The sequence below is a fragment of the Rhinatrema bivittatum genome, chromosome 9, assembly GCF_901001135.1.
Source record: "Rhinatrema bivittatum chromosome 9, aRhiBiv1.1, whole genome shotgun sequence".
NCBI lineage: Eukaryota > Metazoa > Chordata > Amphibia > Gymnophiona > Rhinatrematidae > Rhinatrema > Rhinatrema bivittatum.
The window spans coordinates 119831117-119853255 of record NC_042623.1 but is presented as its reverse complement, the minus strand read 5'-3'; the positions used below and the strand labels follow the sequence as shown (position 1 = coordinate 119853255).

The following is a 22139-nucleotide window of genomic DNA, read 5'->3' as shown; positions in this document are numbered from 1 at the left end:
AGACAGAACTGTTCAAAACACTCTACCGGGCCAGACCAGCCAAACCTGGGAGCCAAATCCTGTTATACTCGATGAGAATGTCCAACCATTTGCTGGTGGCAGAGAATACTGATTTATCTGTGCTTCACCACCTCTTAGTGGTGGTGATGTTTTAAGGAAATCTGTGTGCTCTCCCTCCATTTGCTGATAGGGGGACATAACCCACTTGTCTGGACTGGTGTAGCATGTTAAAACAGAAGGCAGGGAAAAGAAGGGTACTTTTAGATGAAAAACCTCAAAAAAAAAAATCATAGCAACATAGAGAGAGAAAAGCTTGACCTTCAGCAAAGCAGACAAATGTCTGAGGGACTCATATAGCAAAATTAATGTGGGAATTTCTGTGCTGGGATTGAGAAAGAGAATGCTCTGACATGATGCTGTTGGATAACGTCACCCATTTGTGTGGCTGTTTCTGCTTTTATATGGAGAAACCAATTTATTTGATGAGTGACTACAGAATTAGATAAAAGACGTGCACTGCATGTGATTTACTTGGATTTCAGCAAAGGTTTTGATTCGGTCCCATATAGAAGTTCATAAATAAAATAAGCAATCTTGGGTTGGGAACTAAGGTGGTGGACTGGATTAGAAACAGAGAGATAGAGAGTAGTGGTAAATGGAATTCAATTTGGGGAGGGAAGGGTGATTAGCGGAATGTCTCAGGGATCTGTTCTGGGGCAAATCCTGCACAATGTGAACACTGTGCAGGATTTACCAGGAAAAGTTTTCCTTTTTTGCAGATAACACAAAGATCTACAAATGAATGGACACCCCTAAGGGAATAGGCAGAATAAGACATGAACTAAGAAAGCCTGAGCGATGATTGAATGCTTGGCAGCTAAGATTCAATGCCAAATTATGCAGAGTCATGCATTTGGGGTGCAGAAATCCAAAGAAGAAGTACAAAAGGGGTGAGAAACTGATGTGTATTAATCAGGAAAAGCATGTTAAAGCAGTGGCCAAGGCCAGAGGGATGGTAGGGTACATAGGGAGAGCCATAACCAGCAGAAAAAAAAAAAAAGAGGTGATATGTTGGTGAGATCTAAAAAATGTCCAGTTATGGAAGTTGATTCTCTGTATCGCTCCATGGTGAGACCGCACCTTGAATACTGTGTACAATTCTGGTCACCGCATCTCAAAAAAGATATAATTGCGATGGAGAAGGTACAGAGAAGGGCTACCAAAATGATAAGAGGAATGGAACAACTCCCCTATGAGGAAAGACTAAAGAGGTTAGGACTTTTCAGCTTGGAGAAGAGACGACTGAGGCGGGATATGATAGAGGTGTTTAAAATCATGAGAGGTCTAGAACGGGTAGATGTGAATCGGTTATTTACTCTTTCGGATAGTAGAAAGACTAGGGGGCACTCCATGAAGTTAGCATGAGGCACATTTAAAACTAATCGGAGAAAGTTCTTTTTTACTCAACGCACAATTAAACTCTGGAATTTGTTGCCAGAGGATGTGGTTAGTGCAGTTAGTATAGCTGTGTTTAAAAAAGGATTGGATAAGTTCTTGGAGGAGAAGTCCATTACCTGCTATTAAGTTCACTTAGAGAATAGCCACTGCCATTAGCAATGGTAACATGGAATAGACTTAGTTTTTGGGTACTTGCCAGGTTCTTTTGGCCTGGATTGGCCACTGTTGGAAACAGGATGCTTGGTCTGACCCAGTATGGCATTTTCTTATGTTCTTATGTAAAAGGATATAATACAAATTTTTATAGTGCTACTAGACATATACAGCACTGCACAATGGTGATAAGTTTCTAGATAGAGTGCACAACCTATGTTGCTACCTGAGGCAATGGGAGATAAAGTAACTTGTCCAAGGTCAAAAGGCATATCAGTGGAAGAATCACGATTTGAACTTTGGTTTCTCTGATTCTCAGCCTCATTCCTCTAACCACTAGGGTAGAGATGGTTCAGAGAAAGGCTACCAAAATGGTATAGCCTGCGCCAAAAGCTATCATATGAGACTTAGAGGAAAGGAGAAACAGAGGAGATACGATAGAGGCATTCAAATACCTCAAATATACAGAAGTAGGCATATGAAGCAAACAGTTTTCAGAGGAAAGAATGTGACAAGATGTCACAGCATAAGGATCCAAGGGGTAGGACCCAGGAGCAACATTTGAAAGTATTTCTTCATGGAAATGATGGTGGATGACCAAAATGGACAGACAGTGGAGGTGGAATCAGAATTCTAAGGGGAAAAGCGAGTGGCCTAGTGGTTAAAGCAATGGGGTTCAAATCCCGCTTCTCCTACTGACACACTTTGTGGCCTTGGGCAAGTAACTTTATCTCCCAATGCTTCAGGTAACCATTTAGATTATAAACTCTGTGAGGTTAGGACCTATTACCTGAATATTTACCACCACTGTACAGTGCAGGATACATCCCATAGCGCTATAAAAATAATAAGTATTATATTATATGAAAAAGCAAGGTATAAATACAGAGAAGCCTAGTAACAAAGAGAGAAATGGGACTTTGGCATTGCGCCATGGTGATATAGGAAAATTAGATGGGCCCGATGGTCCTTATCTGCTATCATATTCCATGGTATTGGTAGTAAAAGAATTGGGGCTTACAGCATTGTAAACATCCCTCCACCCCTCCCTCAATTGGAAAGGTGTAAGAACAAAACAGCAAAGAATGGAAACACAACCTGGTGATACTGTGGGCCATGGAGTAGCCAGGTTGGTACCAGCAGGCATAGACTCGACAAACAATTTAGGTCAGTGCTGGTAAGTTGGTGTTGCCTGGGTACCATCCAGTGGGTCCACATGAACCTCGGCAGTGGAGGGCCAAATGTTTGGGAAACACTTACTAGTTTTGATGGTAGTTTGGATAATTGTACAGCTTGGTGGTAGGAACGAGGGGGGTGGGTTGAATGATGGGTCAAGTATTGGATATTATATGCTCATCTGCCAAGGATAATAAAGAAGCTCTAGGATAATCTGAATGGAGAACATAAGAACATTAATTTTCCATACTGGGTCAGACCAAATGTCCATCAAGCCCAGTATCCTGTTTTCTACAGTGACCAATCCAGGTCACTAGTACCTGCCAGAATCCCAGGGATAAGCAGTGGATTTCCCTACATCCACTTTAATAATGTTTTATGGACTTTTCTTCCAGGAACTAGTCTAAACTTTTTTTAAACCCAGCTACATTAACATCTTTCACCACATCCTCTGGCAATGAATTCCAGAGTTTACTTATGCATTGAATAAAAAAATATGTTCTCTTATTTGTCTTAAATGTATCACCTAGTAACTTAATGTCCTCTAGATTTTGTACTTTTTGAAAGAGTAAACAACTGTTTCGTGTTTACCCAGTCCACTCCACTCATTTTATAGACCTTCATCACATCTCCCCTCAGCCATCTCTTCTCCAAACTGAAGAACTCTAATCTCTTTAAGCTTTTTCTCATAGGGAAATCATTCTATCTCCTTTATACCTTTTCTAATTCTATGTCTTTTTTGAGATGTGGTGATCAGAACTGCATGTAATACTCAAGGTGTGGTCAACACCATGGAAAGATATAGGGCAACCCAAAACAGCAGTGGAATGACTATAATGGGATTTCAAGAAGGTATTGGGGTAAACTGCTCAGAGAGGCGGTTACAACCCTAAGAGCAGTACAACTGCACTGAGTTTCTCAGAAAGCTGAGGTAATCTGTATGGAGGGGCTGTAGTTAAAATCCACATTTCAATGACAATGAGCATGAGGAGTGGTAGAGACAATAGCCTTACTAATTATGTGGCAAGTATTACAAAATTTGCTAAGACATGGAAGAAGATCTTATCTGTAAGAATCAAAATTGAAGATGGCCTGAAATGGCCTACCAATGGAGGTGGTAAAAGCCAGCACTTTTAGTAGGTTCTGGGTATGCTTGAGACAGATAAGAAGGGCAGTGGTAGGAAAAGGTTTGAGAGGTCAGATAAAAGGCATGAATGGGAGAAGCTAGAGTTTGGATGCATATGGGAATTTATATGCTTATCTATCCAAAGTCAAAGAAACAAAACTGTATGGACCAATCTAGTCTATATTTGTCATTTACTCTATATATGGGTATTAATGTTGGGGCCATTGAATCCCTTTCTTGTGTCAAGGGAGGAGAAGAGGTCCTTTTTACTTTGGCTGGCTAACATGGGATCCATTGTGTGCATGATAATAGCATGAATGATATGGGATTTTTTTTTTTGCAGGCATGTGTCAAAATGTAGTCCATTGCATTGTCCATTAAGTGCCATTGTAGTCTGCACATTCAATTTTCAGTGCATGCAGTATGAACATTTTTTAGCATGAGTTTTAATACATATGCCTCTTTTTATAGGGTAGCTACAACTTAGTAAACCAATGATTTTGTATCATAAGTGGCATTTTAATTAAAAAGAAAAGCCTGGCTGCTAGAATGATAAAGTTTGCCTATGAAAGCATTAGAGTATATGCTTTGGGACAGAGTAATCTGTACAGGGGATTGCTATAACCAAACTTCAGAACTGGGCAGTGTAGCATGATATAAAGTATAACAATTTTAAAATTAAAAATTGTGTGTCACAATAGTCTTGCATATTGATATAGAATATCATGTCTTTAGCTTAAGAAGATACTCACCACATTCTTGACAGTAACAGGTTATAAAGTTTGTCTTCAGTAACATTTCTAGGCACTGCCATAAGGAAAGGTCGGCCAAACAATGTAGAACCACTGTGATGGTTATAACCAGTATGGCGATAGCTCTCCCGTAAATAAACAGGAATTATCATTTGTTCTGTGTCTTCAGTTCTACTGATGGCTATTTCAAATCTGCAAACATACAGAAATGTAAACAAGCACTGCATTTACAGAGCAGCTTATAAGAGCAACACCTTTGGAAATATGAATTTTATCTTTTCAAACTGTAAAACAAAAAAAATCTGAAAACTTATGTGGCTTCAAAAATGTGAAAGAATTTCAGTACCACAAGGGTTGGGCATTAATCAACATTCCTTATTTTCCCCTGTAAATTCTTCACATATAAATACTGCAATGAAATAGAAAAACTGAATATGGCAATAGATAAAGATGGTAAGGATATCCAGTCTGCCCAATTTCATTCCTGGTACAAGGCCATAGAACCCAGTTGATATCTGGCTTTCCCTTTACTTCTTCACAACTAGGAACATACTATGCTTATTGCATTCTTTTTTGAATTCCATTACTTTTTTGGTCTCCACCAGCTACACCGGGAATCCATTCCATATGTCCACTACTCTTTGCATGAAGAAATATTTTCTAATATAGTTCTAGAGCAGTGTATCTCAAAGTTTCTTTTTATTTCATGGCACACTTGGACGTTTGTTCAGCCTTAGTGTCATACCAAACCAAATTTTGCATGATTCTCACCATCCCTCCTTACACAGGCAGGAGCACTTTTTACTTATGCGTGCCTCCTTTGGCCAGCTTCAATCTGACATCTGAATGTGCAGGACCAGCTAGTTCTGTGAGATTACAGGACCTAACACATTCAAATATTACGCTAAAGCTGGCAGAGGCGACACATGCAAGTAAGAAGCAGGAGTGAGAGAGGGTAAGATTCTCAGTTGTGGTGGGTGAATCTGGAACACTTAATCCCTATAGTGCTAGGAGTATGTGAGAAATTCATTTTGGTTAGGAGGGTGGGAGGGGAGTCCTCATGGCAAACTGTTTTAACATACTCTCAAAATATACCTAAAAGCACATTCGTCAAGCTTTATCATCACAAAACAGTTTTGGGATAAATGCAAAAGACTCTGTGCTGGTGGGTATGTCCTGCATACAACAACCTAATTATACACTAGAAAAAGTCAAAATCAAGCCAACACAACCTAAATATTCCCAACATGTACATTCTATGAGACAGACATATCCAGGTCAGGGCCTTTGAACTGTGACCCAGGTTATTTTATACTGATGAGTTATTAATATTCTCTATCAAGCAATAAGTTTCCAATCTTTAGTGCCCCTGGCTGGTTTTTTTTTTTTTTGCTAAGTGACTTTCTTGTTCACTGGTTATTCTCCGTTCCCTTTTTTCCTTCTCTCTGGTGTCCTCTTTCCTTCTTGTCTCTTGCCTTCAGAGTAGATATTAAAATATCTTCTCTTCTTTCAATCTTTCTGCTCTTTCCTTGATGCTTTCTTTTCCTCATTCCTCTTCTTTCTCCAACTCTATCTTCTCCATTCCTTATTACCTTTTCCCTCCATTATTTCCCAGGATTTTCACTCCCCCACACCCAGCATCTTCTCTCGCCTTGCCTCCCCAGTTCTCTCCCTTTCTAGTTCTCTCCCCTCATCACAGGTCCTCTCATTTTCTGACCATACAATACCTGGCTTTCTCTCCCTTTATCCTGACTCCTGTAATCTTCTTTCTCCTTCGTCCTGTCCCCCCTTCCCCCATCCCTGGATCTCTCCCCTGTTTGAGATTCCCCTTTCTGTCCCTAGCCTTGAGTAATTTCTCCATCTCCATCTTCCCAGTACCTGGTCCTCTTTCTCTCTTTATCCTTGGTTTTCTTTCCCTTTCCTTTCCATCACCCTATTCTTATTCAGGATCATTTCTCTCTTTTTCCTCAATCCTGGACCTCTCTCCTCCTCTTCTCCTGTCCCCTCCTGGTTTCCCCACTCTTTCATACCCTTCTCATCTTTATTTCTCTTCATTCCCTTATTCCCTTTCCTGATATGGCTCAGCTTGTATTCCCAATCCTCTCCCCACCCTGGCCAGCAGGAGAAGAAATGCATAATACCATGTCGGCCTCCTGTGCCTCTTCCCCAAGCATTCACACCTCTCCTCACCTCCCAAACATTCACCACCTTTTGCACTGCTCTCCTCCTCACCAAGCGTTTACCTCCTTCCCCCCCTCACCCTCTTTCAGCATTCACCCCTTTCCCTTCTCACAAATCATTCTCTCCTGTCAGCTGAGTCCCAAGTCCCTGAAGCACCGACAGGCCTTAAGCAGTGAATCTCCAAACAGAGAATAGCAGAAAAGATCTCTGTACTCTAAGCAGCAGGTAGGGGTGGAAAGTGGACAATTGGGGAGGTGCTGGAGCAGGGAGCAGAGGCACTTCTCTGCCATGCACCATGGCTGTATGGGCTCCCTGCTCCTCCCCTCCACTCAGTCTTCCTCAGTGCTGGGATCATGTTGAGGCTACCACCACTGCAGTACTGGAAGAACTTTCCCAAAGTACATTGGTTAAGAAGCACTGTTCTAGAGAAGTGCTTCCCAACCAGTGTGCCATGGCACACTTTTGTGCTTTTGACCTAATCAGGTGTGCCATGGAAAAGTTACCATTGCCTGATTCTCAGATACAGATCAACACCTGGACTCTGCTCTCAGTATCTCACAGTAACAAGAGTCATTATCAGTCACTCAAACATGAGGGAGCTTCTTTCTGAGAACATGTGTAATCATGCATGCCTCTTTGTTCTAGCTATAATATGAGCCTTATAGTGTGGTAATCAATGAGCAGCATGCAGGGCACGGATACCTGGGCCTGCTTGGTTTGACACACACCAGTAAACATATTGCGAATGCCGGTATAGAAAAACTTAAAATAAATAAATAAATAAATATAACTTCCTTGTCTTAGCTCTCCTGACCTTTCTCCTTTGAGTCCTTGTAGTGTCAATCTTATTCCCAGCCTGAGTGAGACAGGAAGAGTGTACACAGAGCACTGGATATAACAGCAGCCCATTGTGTCAAGTTCATGCATGTCTCTGTTTTAAAATTTGGAAGCGAGACTGGTGGGGCTTTCAGAACTTTCCTTTATCTTCTTTTGACTATATAATTTCTCTCAATGCCTGCACTGTAATTGCTTTGGAGGTTGGTGTGCCCACACAATATTTTTATTAATGTTGGTGTGCCTTGTGTTTGAAAAAGTTGAGAAACACTGTTCTAAGAGCATTTTTTCTTCTGAAAAATGTTTGCTTTTGTGTTTCTCTCTTTGATGTATTTAGATGACTATTATATCATCTTACACAATATTTTTGTTAATGTAGGTGTGCCTTGGGCTTGAAAAGATTGAGAAACACTGTTCTAGAGCATTCTCTCTTCTGAAAAATGTTTGCTTGTACATTTATATTTTTGAAGTATTTGGATATTGCTATTATACCTGTCTCCTCAGCCTCTCCCTTCTCTTCTCTTCTATTGTATTTATTTTATTTATTTGTGTATTTAGCTCATGCCTTTTTATTGGTAGCTCAAGGCAAGTTACATTCAAGTACAGTGTCCAAGTTACATTCAAGTACAGTGTCCAAGTTACATTCAAGTACAGTGTCCAAGTTACATTCAAGTACAGTGTCCAAGTTACATTCAAGTACAGTGTCCAAGTCTGTACACCTGAGACAATGGAGGGGGAAGTGACTTGCCCAAGGTCACAAGGAACAGCAGTAGGATTTGAACACTGGCTTTCCTGGTTATCAGCAAGCTGCTCTAACCATTAGGCTACTCCTCCTCTCCATGCATGTTTATGTCCCTAAGTCTCTTCTCAATTTTTTTTTTTATATATTGATCCTATGCCCTTTTGTTAGCCTCTCTCTGTATTACTTCTAGCTGGTTTATATCCTTTTGAAGGTAATCTCTAGAACTGGACTCAGTATTCTTGGTGAGGTTTCATCAATGACATAAGAACATAAGAAATGTCATGCTGGGTCATACCTAAGACCATCAAGCCCAGCATCCGGTGTCTCGACAGTGACCAGTTTAGGGCAAGTAACTAGCAGATCCCAGGGATTGCCAAAGAGGTAAAGCAAGGTGACAAAACATTTTTCAGATACATCAGTGAAAGGAGAAAAGTCCAAAGTGGTATAGTGAAATTGAAAGGTGAAAAGGATCAATGGGTGGAGACAGATAAAGAAATGGCAGAAATATTAAACCAATACTTCAGTTCGGTGTTCACTAAAGAAGACCCCGGAGAAGGACTGTCGCTAATTAACAAGAAACTGGAGGAGAGTGGAATGGATGAAACTCCGTTTACAGAAGAGAATGTATGGGAAGAGCTAGGAAAACTGAAAGTGGACAAAGCCATGGGGCCTGATGAGGTTCATCCCAGGATACTGAGGGAGCTCAGAGATGTGCTGGCGGCTCCGCTGCGTGACCTGTTCAATAGATCCCTGGAAACGGGAGTGGTGCCGAGTGATTGGAGAAGAGTGACGGTGGTCCCTCTTCACAAGAGTGGGAGCAGAGAGGAGGCTGGTAACTACAGGCCGGTTAGCCTCACCTTGGTGGTGGGAAAAGTCACTGCTGAAGGAAAGAATAGTGAACTATCTACAAGCAGCAAGAATTGCTGGACCAGAGGCAGCATAGTTTCACCAAGGGAAGGTCCTGTCAGACAAATCTGATGATAGATGACTAAGGAATTGGATCAAGGAAGAGTGCTTGATGTCATCTACTTGGATTTTAGCAAAGCTTTTGATACGGTCACAACACAGGAGGCTTGTGAATATAATGAGAAGCTTGGGAGTGAGTGCCAAGGTGGTGGCATGGATAACAAACTGGTTGAAGGACAGAAGACAATGTGTGATGGTAAATGGCACTTACTCGGAAGAGAGAGCGGTGATGAGCGGAGTGCCGCAAGGGTCGGTGTTGGGACCGGTCCTGTTCAATATCTTTGTGAGCGACATCACAGATGGGATAGAAGGTAAGGTCTGTCTATTTGCGGATGATACTAAGATCTGCAACAGAGTGGACACGCCGGAAGGAGTGGAGAGAATGAGACGGGCTTTAAGGAAGCTGGAAGACTGGTCGAAGATATGACAGCTGAGATTCAATGCCAAGAAGTGCAGAGTCATGCATATGGGGTGTGGAAATCCAAAAGAAATGTATTCGATGGGGGGTGAAAGGCTGATGTGCACGGAGCAGGAGAGAGACCTTGGGGTGATAGTGTCTAACGATCTGAAGTCGGTGAAACAATGCGACAAGGTGACAGCTAAAGCCAGAAGAATGCTGAGCTGCACAGAGAGAGGAATAACGAGTAAGAAAAGGGAAGTGATTATCTCCTTGTACAGGTCCCTTGGTGAGGTGTTCAGTTCTGGAGACCGTATCTCAGAAGGGACAGAGACAGGATGCAGGTGGTCCAGAGAAGGGCAACCAAAAAGGTGGAGGGCCTTCATCAAATGACTTATGAGAGATTGAAGGATCTAAATATGTATACCCTGGAGGAAAGGAGTGACAGGGGTGATATGATACAGACTTTCAGATACTTGAAAGGTTTTAATGATCCAAAGTCAACGACAAACATTTTCCGTTGGAAAAAAATCAGCAGAACCAGGGGTCATGACTTAAAACTCCAGGGAGGAAGACTCAGAACCAATGTCAGGAAGTATTTCTTCACGGAGAGAGTTGTGGATGCCTGGAACGCCCTTCCGGAGGAAGTGGTGAGGATCAAATCTGTGAAGGATTTCAAAACAGCATGGGATAAACGCTGAGTATCCATAAAGTCTTGAGGATGTGAATGAATTGAAGAGAAGAGGCATGGGGGTGACTTGCGGGAATGACTACTACTCCCCTTATTCAATAAACATACACAAGGTTAATGCGACTCCAACATTGCTCTATTCTTCAACGGCAAGAGGAAATGTGGGAAATAAGATCTGCATTCACAAATAAGCGTGGGAGTAGCTTGCTTGTTGTGGTGGTTACTACCCTGAACCAATCAAGCCTGATACTTCACTTTGAATACATATACAGCACAGCTCACTGCTTCAAAGGCAGGAGAGAATGAAGAAAAGATGATTTATATTCAGACAACAACCAACAAGGACTAAATTGCACAGGCTGGGTAAACAAATAGGCATGGAGTAGCTTGCTTATTGCGGCGGTTACTACCCCTAACCATTTAGGCTTGATACTTCACATTGATGCAGCTCCAGCACTGCTCTCTACATCAATGGTGGGGGTGGAAGGAAATTAGAATAAAAAAGTTACCAATAAGGGCCCTGACCTCAGCAGTCAGAATAACAGATAAGTATGAGAAAAATAAGTACGAAAGATTGCTGGGCAGACTGGATGGGCCATTTGGTCTTCTTCTGCCGTCATTTCTATGTTTCTATATGTTTCTATGATAGGAATGGCTTTTCCTAATCTACCTGGACTTTTCATCCATGAACTTGTCCAAACCTCTTTTAACCCCCACTATGCTAGTTATCTTGATCATGTCCTCTGGCAACAGATTCCATAGCTTGATTGTGTGATGAGTGAAAAAGTACTTTCTACGATTTGTTTTAAATCTGCTGGTTGTTAGTTTTATGCAGTGTCCTCTTGTTTTAGTTTCATTTGAAAGGGTAAATAGCGTTCTTTATTTAACCGTTCCAGCCCCACTCATTTTATAGACCTCTATAATGTCCCCTTCTCATTCATCTCTTCTCAAAACTGAACAGCCTCTCACCAAAAGGAAGCCATTCCAGCCCCTTTATCATTTTTGTTGTATTCTTCCCTTGCTTTGCTAGTTCTGCTGGTTTTTTTTTTTCAGATGGGGGTGATAAGAAGAGCAAACAACACTAAAGGTGCAGTCACGCTGTAGATTGACACAGACAATATAATAGTCTTCATTTTATTCTCAAATCTTTTTCAGATCATTCCTAACATTTGCCTTTTTGACTGCTACCACACAATGAGCTGAAGAATTCAATGTATTGCCCACAAGGACTTTTCCTGGGTGGTGGTTCCTAACATGGAACTCAGTATTCTGTATCTATAATTCGTATTATTTTTCCCTATGTGAATCATTTTGCACTTGTCACATTAAATTTTATATGCCCAGTCTCCATCTCGCAAGGTCGTTTAGTAGTTCCTTACAATCCACAGCTGTTTTAACAACTATGGATTCCTTGTCAGTTGCAAATTTGATCAGCTTGCTCGTTGTTCCTTTTTCCCTAGATTATTTATTAATGTTAAATAGCAGATTTGCCAATCCTTATGCAATCTAGCATCCCTAAGGCTTTGGTGACCACTATCACACTGTTTCACTACCATGAGAACATCAGAAAGGATCATCCTGAAGTTTCTCTCCTGAGTATCGGAGTATCTTAGCACCCCTTTCACACTGCTTGTGAGCTGCTTCCAGTCCTACTTTATATGCTGATTTCCACCACCGTATTTCTTAAGTTGGTCGTAGAATATCCCAGTCAGTCAGGTTTTCAGGATAAATATACAGTACATGTCATTCATGTCAATCATGTCATGAATATTCATTATAGATATCCTGAAAACCAGACTGGCTAGATGATATCCAGGAATGGATTGAGAAACTGCTTCACTAGATTCTTTTTTCCTGGCTGAAGCTCAGATAAGGAGCTCATTAATGAGATCACAACTGGGAAAAAAAACCAAAAACCCCAAAAAACAGAACTCTTAGAACACTCAGAAAAAAAAAGCTGAAATAAGGTACAAATTAATTTTCAGCATATAAAATTACCATGCCTCCTGTTTAGTGCTACAGAGCAAGCTACCAAAGCTATCAGACTGACCACTCAAAATGTAGTCAGAATATTAATAGAATTAAATAGCAGCTGCAATCTGTCTGGCAGGCTGCTAGTACTGTAAAAACTAGCAGTCCTAGTGGAAATACAGGCACTCACATAGCTGGGTCTGGCAGGCTGTGCAGGGGCCTTGAGAGGCCAAATATTCACACAATAGTTGCATTATAGTAGGTAGTAGTTTAGGTTATTACAAAGACTTGTTGCTAGAAGGGAGGGGTGTTAGGTGTGAACTAAATGGGGGATTTTACATGCTCATGTGTCCAAGATGGTACAGTACATATAATACAGACAGAAAACCATCCTGGAAAAGGATAAATATTCTACAGGTGGTCATGATCTATTGCTGACAACTGAGATACATCCTTAGCAGTGTAAACAGGAATAACTGGGCAGACAAGATAGATTTCTTTTTCCTACCGTTATATACTGTATTAGAATAAACAATGTTCAGAATACTTACACATAAATATCATCGCGTTCCATAATGCTACTAAGGTTTTCGTCCATGGCAAATATTCTGTGAAACCTATGATTGTATATGTCTGTAACTATCATCTAAACACAAAGAAAATAACTATTATATTGGGCAACAATTCTAGAACATTAAACAATCAGTCTAAATAGTCACCTCAAAAAATACCATACCTTATCTGCAGCTACACCAGATATCAGGGACAGTGCTGTGCAAAGATCTAGTATACTTCCAATTTTTGGGACAATTACTTTGTACTAAAAAACAAAAATTAGATGCTGTATTATTTTTAAAGCTATGAAATCAGGAGCAAACGAGACTTGCTAAATAAACAGTCTTTGTGCTTTTGCATATAACATTCATTTTAAAATATTTCTTTAGCACATGATTATTCAGATGTCTACCTCAGTTTCATCTGAAGAATAAAAATTCATTGATTTGAGGGGTTTACATAATCAGAATCTAAAATGTTCTACTGTGATTCTTTAATCATCCTATTCAAGATGTGATTACTTAATATTTATTTATTTTCAGATATAGTGTACAATCACCAGTATCTTCCATATTCTTTATGTAGACCATCATAAAGTGGCTGAGGAGATTGGAATCAATTCTTCCAAAACTAATACAAAAACTGATCATTTCCTTGCCACTGTAGTGCCACCATACAAGTAGCAGTTTGTACAGGCTTCATTCGTGGGATTGAGAGCTCTTTCAGTCACATTCCCAGCATAACTAAAGCAAAGAAGAAAGAACTGAACAGGAATCTGACTCAGGGACAGAGATGGACCAGCAACTTCTTTCATCCAACCTGCTGAGACTTAACCAGATACTGCCCCCATCACATCCACCAAACAGGTGATGGAGCCAAGAAATATCAGAAGCATTGTTTCTTGTAAGATGCATGTGTATGCAGCCAAGCACAGTTTATATCCCTCATGCACACTTACCCAATGTCCAGGAGGGGAGAAGAGGAGACGTGTGGCAGTGAGCTTGCCTGACATCAAGAAGGGGAGGAGAAGAAGAGAGGTCATCCTACTTTTGATTGAGTGAAAAAGGAAAGGAGAAACCAGCTCCTAACGCTGCCCCCTCTTCCTATCTGATGTCAGGAAGAGGAGAAGAAACCAACTGATAGCACCGCAGCCCTGAAAATGTCAGAAGCCCACACTAGAATTCAGAGAGGAAATCAAGCTGTGGGACTGCAAAGGAACGGACATCAGAAGCCTGACTCCAACATTCGGAAAGGCAAGGAGAATAGACTTGAAGAAGAGACAGCACTTGTGCCAGCTCCAGCTCAAATTTAGCTGGTGCAGTTTTCAACTCCAGCCCCCGACTCCCTTCCTAAAGGGGCAGGATACCTCTATCCAATGCAGGCTGAATTGCTCAAGGTGCTCACTTGATGTGCCCCTCTTAAAGGGCAAGCACATCAACAACTGTGTGCAAGTACAAAATAAAGCTGGTATCTCAGAGACACTGTTTACAGCTTTAGGGTGGAGGTGGGGTGAAAGTTTATGAGGGGGTACCAGCTGAAGGGAGAATTGGGTAGGGGGCTTAGAGGGGCAATCAGCTGCAGGGGAGTGGAGGGAGGCCTAGTTTCAGAGGAGAGGATGGCTTCATTTTTTTTTTGTAAGAAGTGGAAGATAAGCTGGAGATGGAATTTAAAACCAGTACGGAGCGCAGTCGGGGGACATAACATTCAGATTAGTTATAGCTCGATCAAATGAAACTATCTCGAATTTATTGAATGGAAAACCTCACGGTAAAACTTGCAGTAAAATGTTTGTGGTTTATATCGCATCCGCACTGTTATGTTTTTAAGAACATCAGGACTGCAGCCAATATAATGTTTGTTGGAAGCGGGAATTAAAGGAACTCCTAGATGCAGCCTTTTTTGGCAAAACGCTGGCTATCATTGGAGTATTATAAATTTGGCTTTTACTGAAAAAATTGCTTCTGCACAGGATTGTTACATAATTTGGCTTGCACCACAAAATTACTTCAGCACAAAGAACAGCACAAGTTAAGTTCATTTTCAATTATTTTGATTCACTTTTTTTTAAAACACTTATGGTCTTTTATTAAAGGAGGTTTTTTAGACTAAGACACCCCAACTGCAGAGGCACTGAATGGCCCTGTATGGTTTCTGAAGTTTTTTTCTTCCATTATAAAAATGGTCATGAACTGAATTTTTATTACATGTATTCCAAGCACTTTAATGTTATAGACCTGGGTAGGTACTTTTTTTGTGATTTTGGCTGTTTTTTTCTGTATTCAAAATAACATAACAAAACAGGAAACAAAACTAGAAACAGGAAAAAATGAAGCCATAATATAGTCAAGAAACTCAAAAGTTGATATTCTGAAGAAGTTAGATGATAATAGATAGAAGTTAGATAACAAAAATACTTTGCTTATAGTTAGACAGATTCTAGATGGTGTGTATCCCCCCTTGTCTAGTGCAGAGTTGCACCTCCTGATCCTCAAGGTTTGAACATAGCTCTGGTAACCAAGCTATGAAAATTACCGTGGATCTCAGACCAAATGCATGCCTGATGATTATTCATTATGCATATCCTGAAAACAAGCCTTGCCTGTGGCCCTGCCCACCCAGGGTTGTGTATCTGCGTCTAGTGTTTGGAGCTATGGGCAAAAAACCTACTCACTTAGGGCCAGATATTCGTGCACGCAACCTGGTGCGCACAAATCTACGCCCGATTTTATAACATGCGCGTGCAGCCGCACGCATGTTATAAAATCCAGGGTCGGTGCGCTCAAGGGGGTGTACACTTGTGCACCTTGCGCACGCCAAGCCCTAGGAGAGCCCCAATGGCTTTCCCCGTTCCCTCTGCCCCCCCCCCCACCTTCCCCTATCTAACCCACTCCCCAGCCCTACCTAAATCCCCCATCTTTATTTTTTTTTTTTATTTACACCTGCCTCTGGGCAGGCGTAGGTTGCGCACGCTGGCCAAGTGCAGGTGCGCGATCCCCGGGCCCAGCAGCAGTGGAGAGGCCTCTGGCCATGCCCACGCCCTGCCCATTTTTTCAAGCCCTGGGACTTACACACTTCCCGGGGCTTGCACGCGTCGCCAGGCCTATGCAAAACAGGCTCGGCGCGCACAGGAGCGGGTTTTCGGGGTTACAATCCGCCCCATAGTTTATAAGCTCTTTGGGAAAGGAACTTATTATGCTTGCTATTTAATACTGTAATGCTGCCTTGAGCATCAATTGGAAAGGCGGGCTAAAAATAATTTAAAGAAATAGTTCATGTTCAGTATACCGTAGACTTGTTTTTGGGGGAAACATTTAGCAGCAAAATTTACAAAAAGTGAAACTATTCACTTTGGCAGGATCGTAACTGGGGAAAAGGCTCCCTTGGTAAGGTTTACCATTGGCACTTGCCCTTCACTGGCTGGTTGTGGCTGCCTCACATTTGGGCAGGCTGAGCTGCTAATGCCTAGCTTGATGAGTACACAGGTACATCTGGGGGATAGGGTGAGGGAAGTATAGGAAGGGGGCTGAGTGTTGCATGGCTCCCCCCCCCCCCCCCCCCTTGGAGCCCATCTTATCTATCTGTGGCAAGAGCCCTCGCATTAGTTACCAACATTTAAAGCAAGATCACTATAGATTTCCTCAAAATAGATCAAAAATAATTTTTAAATACATCTATTAAATTGCTAGTACTCTGTCTTTCCCCCCTGTTTATTAATATTGTTCACATATTTGTTAATGGAAGTTTGTGTAGTCCTTGTACATCACAACATTCATAATAGCCTTCTAGCTTTTTTTCACTGATTTTTCAAGCTTTGCCATGAACACTCATTTATAGTAGCTAAATGTTATTCTTAAAGAAATTTCAAGATGGGATGGGTGTCTTTAGAAAGTGAAACCTGTGAGTCATAGAAAGGCTCAAGAGGACATGCCAGCAAAATTAGAAGGAAAAAAGAAATTAGACCTTGCAAAATCAGAATCAGTAGAATAGCTCCTTTGTTCTTTTAAAATTCTTAGGTATAAAATAACCACAACCTTTTTGTACCTGTGCTTTTAATAACCACAAAATATTTCTTACCTGCAAAGGCTTGGAGAGTGAATCCATTCTCACTAAATAAACTTCCAAAGTGCGTTCTTTTCTCATTGGCAGTGGAAGAGTTAAATAACAGAAAGGATCAAATGTTACAGATATTTTAGCACATTTAGGACAAACTAGGGTAGATTTAAAAAGGCCATGGAATATATCTACAATGACGGAATCATTTCGTTTTATATGATTTTCCCAGGCTTCTTCAGCAACTACCTAGAATTGAAACAAAAGACCCTTTATAATGTATCTGCAGCATTAAGGAATCAGACACACACTTATTTTGCAATACATGAGAAATGAAAAATAAGTAAAAGAAAATGATTTTACTGCTACCTAAAGCACTAGTCAGACCGCACTTAGGGGCCTATGCAATAAAGCTTAATGTGCACATTAAGGCAATTTTGCATATGTCAAACAGCATTCAATGAAATAAGGCCTTAATGTGTACACTAAATGGGTCTCTAATGAGGTCAGCACATATGCACTAAAATAAGCATACACATGTTAATTAAGGTAGCATCATATGCAAATGTTGTTTTAACACATGAACAGGAAATAGCATGGTTTGCTCTGCTTAACTCGCTATTTACCATGAACTTCCTAAAGCTTAAAATTTAACACATGCTTCAGACCAGATGTTACATTTTGTATGGGCATGCTGCCTGTCAAATTCCCGAGTTAACTAGCCTGAAGTAAACGGCATGGTTAACATGGGGAATTTAATCCCACTATTCCCTCAAGAATGGACCGGTTCCCCACCATGGCATCAATCTCTCACCTGCCATGGTATCCTCAATGTCGTTTCCCACCCCCGACAAGGGCAAGTGCCTTTGGGGGGAGGGGGGGTTGGAGATGAGGTCCAACTGCCTGAAAATTGCTTTCCAGATAAGAACAAAGTTCCTTTGCTGGTGCTCTCATATAAAGAAAATCTTTTATTTCACTTACTGATAAATATTAATATTCAGTAAGCTGGCTAGCCGCAAAATTATCTGGGTAAAGCTGCCCAGAGAACTTTAGCCAAATATTTAGCAGGCCAAATCTGCTGAATATACTTGGCTAAAGTTACCCAAATAAAATAACTTTAGCCGATCACCAGCTTACTCAATATCCTTCCCTCCACCATCTAAAATTAGCCAGTTAGCACTGAAAAGTGGGCTAACCAGCAAAGTAAAAACCATATAACAGAACAGCTGTTGACCTCTACACTCCCTAACTTCCTTATCAACTTCAGACAAAATACTCTTTCGGATAGTAGAAGGACTAGGGGACACTCCATGAAGTTAGCATGGGGCACATTTAAAACTAATCGGAGAAAGTTCTTTTTTACTCAACGCACAATTAAACTCTGGAATTTGTTGCCAGAGAATGTGGTTCGTGCAGTTAGTATAGCTGTGTTTAAAAAAGGATTGGATAAGTTCTTGGAGGAGAAGTCCATTACCTGCTATTAAGTTCACTTAGAGAATAGCCACTGCCATTAGCAATGGTTACATGGAATAGACTTAGTTTTTGGGTACTTGCCAGGTTCTTATGGCCTGGATTGGCCACTGTTGGAAACAGGATGCTGGGCTTGATGGACCCTTGGTCTGACCCAGTATGGCATTTTCTTATGTTCTTATGTGTGGGGACTTCCCCCGCTCCCCTCCAAACCTATCCCGTCCCCTTCAAATGTAAAAGACAGCTTTAAATCCTGAGGCTGGAATTTCCTACTCCCCATATGCACCAAATTACAAACCTGAAGTGGCCCATCTCCCTGCCAACCCTCTGAGTGTGCGCTCCCCAGCGTGTGGAGGAAGAGGCAGGGGTAGTCCCTCCACCTTAATATCTTGTGTTGCTCTGATAAACTTAGCAACACAAGACATCAAGGGGAAGGAGTGATGCCTATCTCTTCCGCTTGCTTGGGAACATACACTTAAAAGTATGGCACAGGTCTGGGGAGTGGGATCGGGGTAGGCAGGGAGATGATTTTGAAGACCAAGTAATATCTTAATAAAAAAAAAAAAAAAAAAGAGACCTGTGTGGTTTCTTTTGCACTGCAGCATCCATATCTATTCTTTTTTGTGTTTGGCATTGTATGGTTTCCAATTCAATTTGTCTACACAATTCTATTTCTAATTTATGGTCATTTATTCTGTATTAGGTGAGAATCTGTACTTGCTCTGCCTGTGTGACCAAGATGATGGAGTCTGCTACCATGTAGTTTCTTTGTAGGCATCTCTGGCCATCTGGAATGTTCTGTTTTCTTGAAAGAGGTGTGTTATTTTAAGAGCCAGTGGCATATTCACAATTCTGTCTTTTCATAGGTTCTGTAGCTGGTTATAGGGGGTGGGGCTACATTAGAGGGCATAGCCCTGGCAGTGGGCTCGCCCCCCCAAACAAAAAACACAAACCCTGCATGTGAGTACCTGTACCTTTTTTTCTTACAAAAAAAGCATTTAATACAATACAGTTAACTACTTACCTTTAACTGCTGTTCACCAAAAGTATTTCTATTTACACAAGGGCATTAAAAAGCTTCACAAATCTGATTCTATAGCTTTTGTATGAAGCATTATATATTGTTAAATATTAGCTTTGCTTTACTGTTTTTTCCTAATGTGTCAGGGCCAGTTGTCAAGATAAGGGAAGACCTGGATGCCCTGATGGTGCAGAAGTGCTGCTACTTCAGCTAGACATTTGGTGAGGACTCTCTGTCGGCCAAAAGGGTGCAATTTGTATTGATAATGAAAACAATCCACCATAAAACGTAGGTATTGCTAATGGGAGGGGTGGATGGGGATCTGAGCAAAAGCATCTTTTAGATCCAATGGGCATATCTACTCTTCTAGATGAAAGGGAGGATTTGTGTGGAACGAACTGATTTTGAATTTCTTCTGGAGTATCTACTCGTTCAGGCTTCTTAAATCCAGGATTGGTCGCAGTCCCCCAGATTTCCTGGGGGGGTAAAGAAATAGAGTAGAATCCCTAAGCCATAGAGATGGGGAGGAAGCGGTCCGTTGCTTGCTGTTCGAGAAGCGATTCCACTTCCAGGTGGTGTTGTGTCCAGTGAGATAGATCCGGTCTGAAGGCTGAGGGGCGAGGAAGCACAGAGAGTTGGGAGAAAGGCAGTCAGTATCCAGACTCCACAATCTAGACTCTAGTGGTCTTTGGTGATTGTGCACCATTCTTTTAGGTAGCGGTGGATTCTCTCCCTTTCCGGATAGAGTAGTTGCTAGGTCGAAGAGTGGTCAAAAACTTGGACTGGAAGGGGGGGGGGGGTACATACCAGGAGGCGGATGCTGAATATATTTGAAAAAAAAGAGGTTTATTTCTTAATTTCTAATAGTGGCAGGTGTTGGACAAGACATTGATGAACAAGTGCGGCAGCGTCAAAAAGTTTGGACCGTGGCACCTTGCAGGATGAAAACAGAACGAAACAAAAACACATTCTATGAGTGTTACCACACAGGAGAAGAGCCGGCAAACAACGAAAGAAGCAAGACCTACAGTCATGGAAAATGCAATCATTGTAAACAGGAAGCGCCCGAAGTGGCAGCAAAGTGCTGAATAAAGCTTCAATGGGGGCGGGGCTAACCTCAGAAGCACGCAAAAACAGGACACTTTATACAGAATCCACCTCCTGGTATGTACCCCCATCCTTTCTAGATCGTTTTTGTTTTGGTCAAACCCTGTTTGATTTTCTCTTATTTGGATTAGGGATTTTGAGACACTATTGTACTTGCTATTCCGGGCATTTCAGCCTTGTCTGCATTTCCTTCGTGCGGTATGTACTCCCAATCTGCACATTTACATTTTTTCTTCATCTTATATTTTTCCCTGTTGTCCTTTTTCACTTTATATATTTTCCTTCCCGATAGTGTTTGGAGCTGCTATGATTGAATAGTCCATTGACACTGTGTTATTAAGTATGTTTTTACATTACATGCACCTTCCCATGCATCTCCAAACTTCCTCTTTTTTTAGCCCTGTCCCTTCCTTTTCCCTTTCTTCCTCTTCGCCCGTCCCCCCCTTCCTCACTCTCCCCTTTCCCCCTCCCATCTTGTCACATTGCTGTTACATTCAAAAATATATTTTCTTTTTGTTGTTCATATTACTGTTTTAAACCTTTAAACTTCTGTTTAGTATTCATGTTGCTAGTTATTTCATATACCTTGCTCTGTTTTCTACTTTGGGATAGATTTTCAAAACTAGCGCGCGTGTCCATGTGTGCATGTGTCATGAGCGCACACATGAACGCCCAATTTTATAACATGCACGCGCAGGTGCACGCATGTTATAAAATCGGGGGTCGGAGCACGCAAGGGGGTGCATATTTGTGCAACCTGTGCGCGCCGACGCCCGCAGCCTTCCCCAGTTCCCTCCCAGTCCGCTCCAATTTAGGAGCGGACTGGGAGAGAACTTCCCTACCCCCTAATCTAACCTTCTTACCTCTTCCCCTAACCTTTCAACCCCTAGCCCTATCCTAACGCCCTTCCCCCGGACCGCCCCATCCCCTTTCCTGAAGCCCCGGGACTTACCGCACATAGCCGGGTCTTTGAAAATAGGCCCGGCGTGCGTAGGCCTTTTAAAATCTGGCCCTTTATGTTTTATGCCTTGTGTAGTCATTTTTGCTGTATTCGTTACTTTACTTTGGATCCTTGTTTGTCTACAACCTCTCCTTTTTATCTGAGGGCTATACTGTCAACATACAGTTTGAGGGTATGTGATTCCATCCTCATCAGTTAGAAGAAATGGCTTCAGCTTTTGTGTAAGAACATAAGACTTGCCATACTGGGTCAGACCAAAGGTCCTTCAAGCAAGGTGGCCAATCCAGATCACAAGTATTGGTCCTTTCCACAAGTACCTGTAAGTACTGAACTATATAAAATTAATAACAATGATTCATGCATTAAGCATGGCGCTTTGAAACATCTTTTTGCCAAAATTGTTCTATAGCCTGAGATCTTTCCCTGGCGATATTTTTGGATAAGTTCTTGTTTTCTTCACCCTTTTAAGAGCTGATTCTACCATTACTGGTTGATGGGGTAACTGAACAACTCTGAATCCCAGGGATT

At 41.5% G+C, this 22139-nt stretch overlaps 1 protein-coding gene across 7 annotated transcripts in view; it reads right to left on the bottom strand.

Moving 5' to 3' along the window:
- The window catches only part of USP15 (ubiquitin specific peptidase 15), a 401393-nt gene that overhangs the window by 118440 nt on the left and 260814 nt on the right, over positions 1-22139 (bottom strand). For all 7 annotated transcript variants that reach the window (XR_003858618.1, XM_029615760.1, XM_029615761.1 and 4 more), the window contains 4 exons: positions 17077-17301; positions 13184-13267; positions 12999-13093; positions 4666-4857 (listed from right to left, as the gene is read on the bottom strand). Coding sequence is in view for 6 of the 7 variants with exons in the window: in XM_029615760.1 (XP_029471620.1) it covers positions 4666-4857; positions 12999-13093; positions 13184-13267; positions 17077-17301 (596 nt within the window). In the remaining variant the exon portion in view is untranslated. The remainder of the gene's footprint in view (positions 1-4665; positions 4858-12998; positions 13094-13183; positions 13268-17076; positions 17302-22139) is intronic.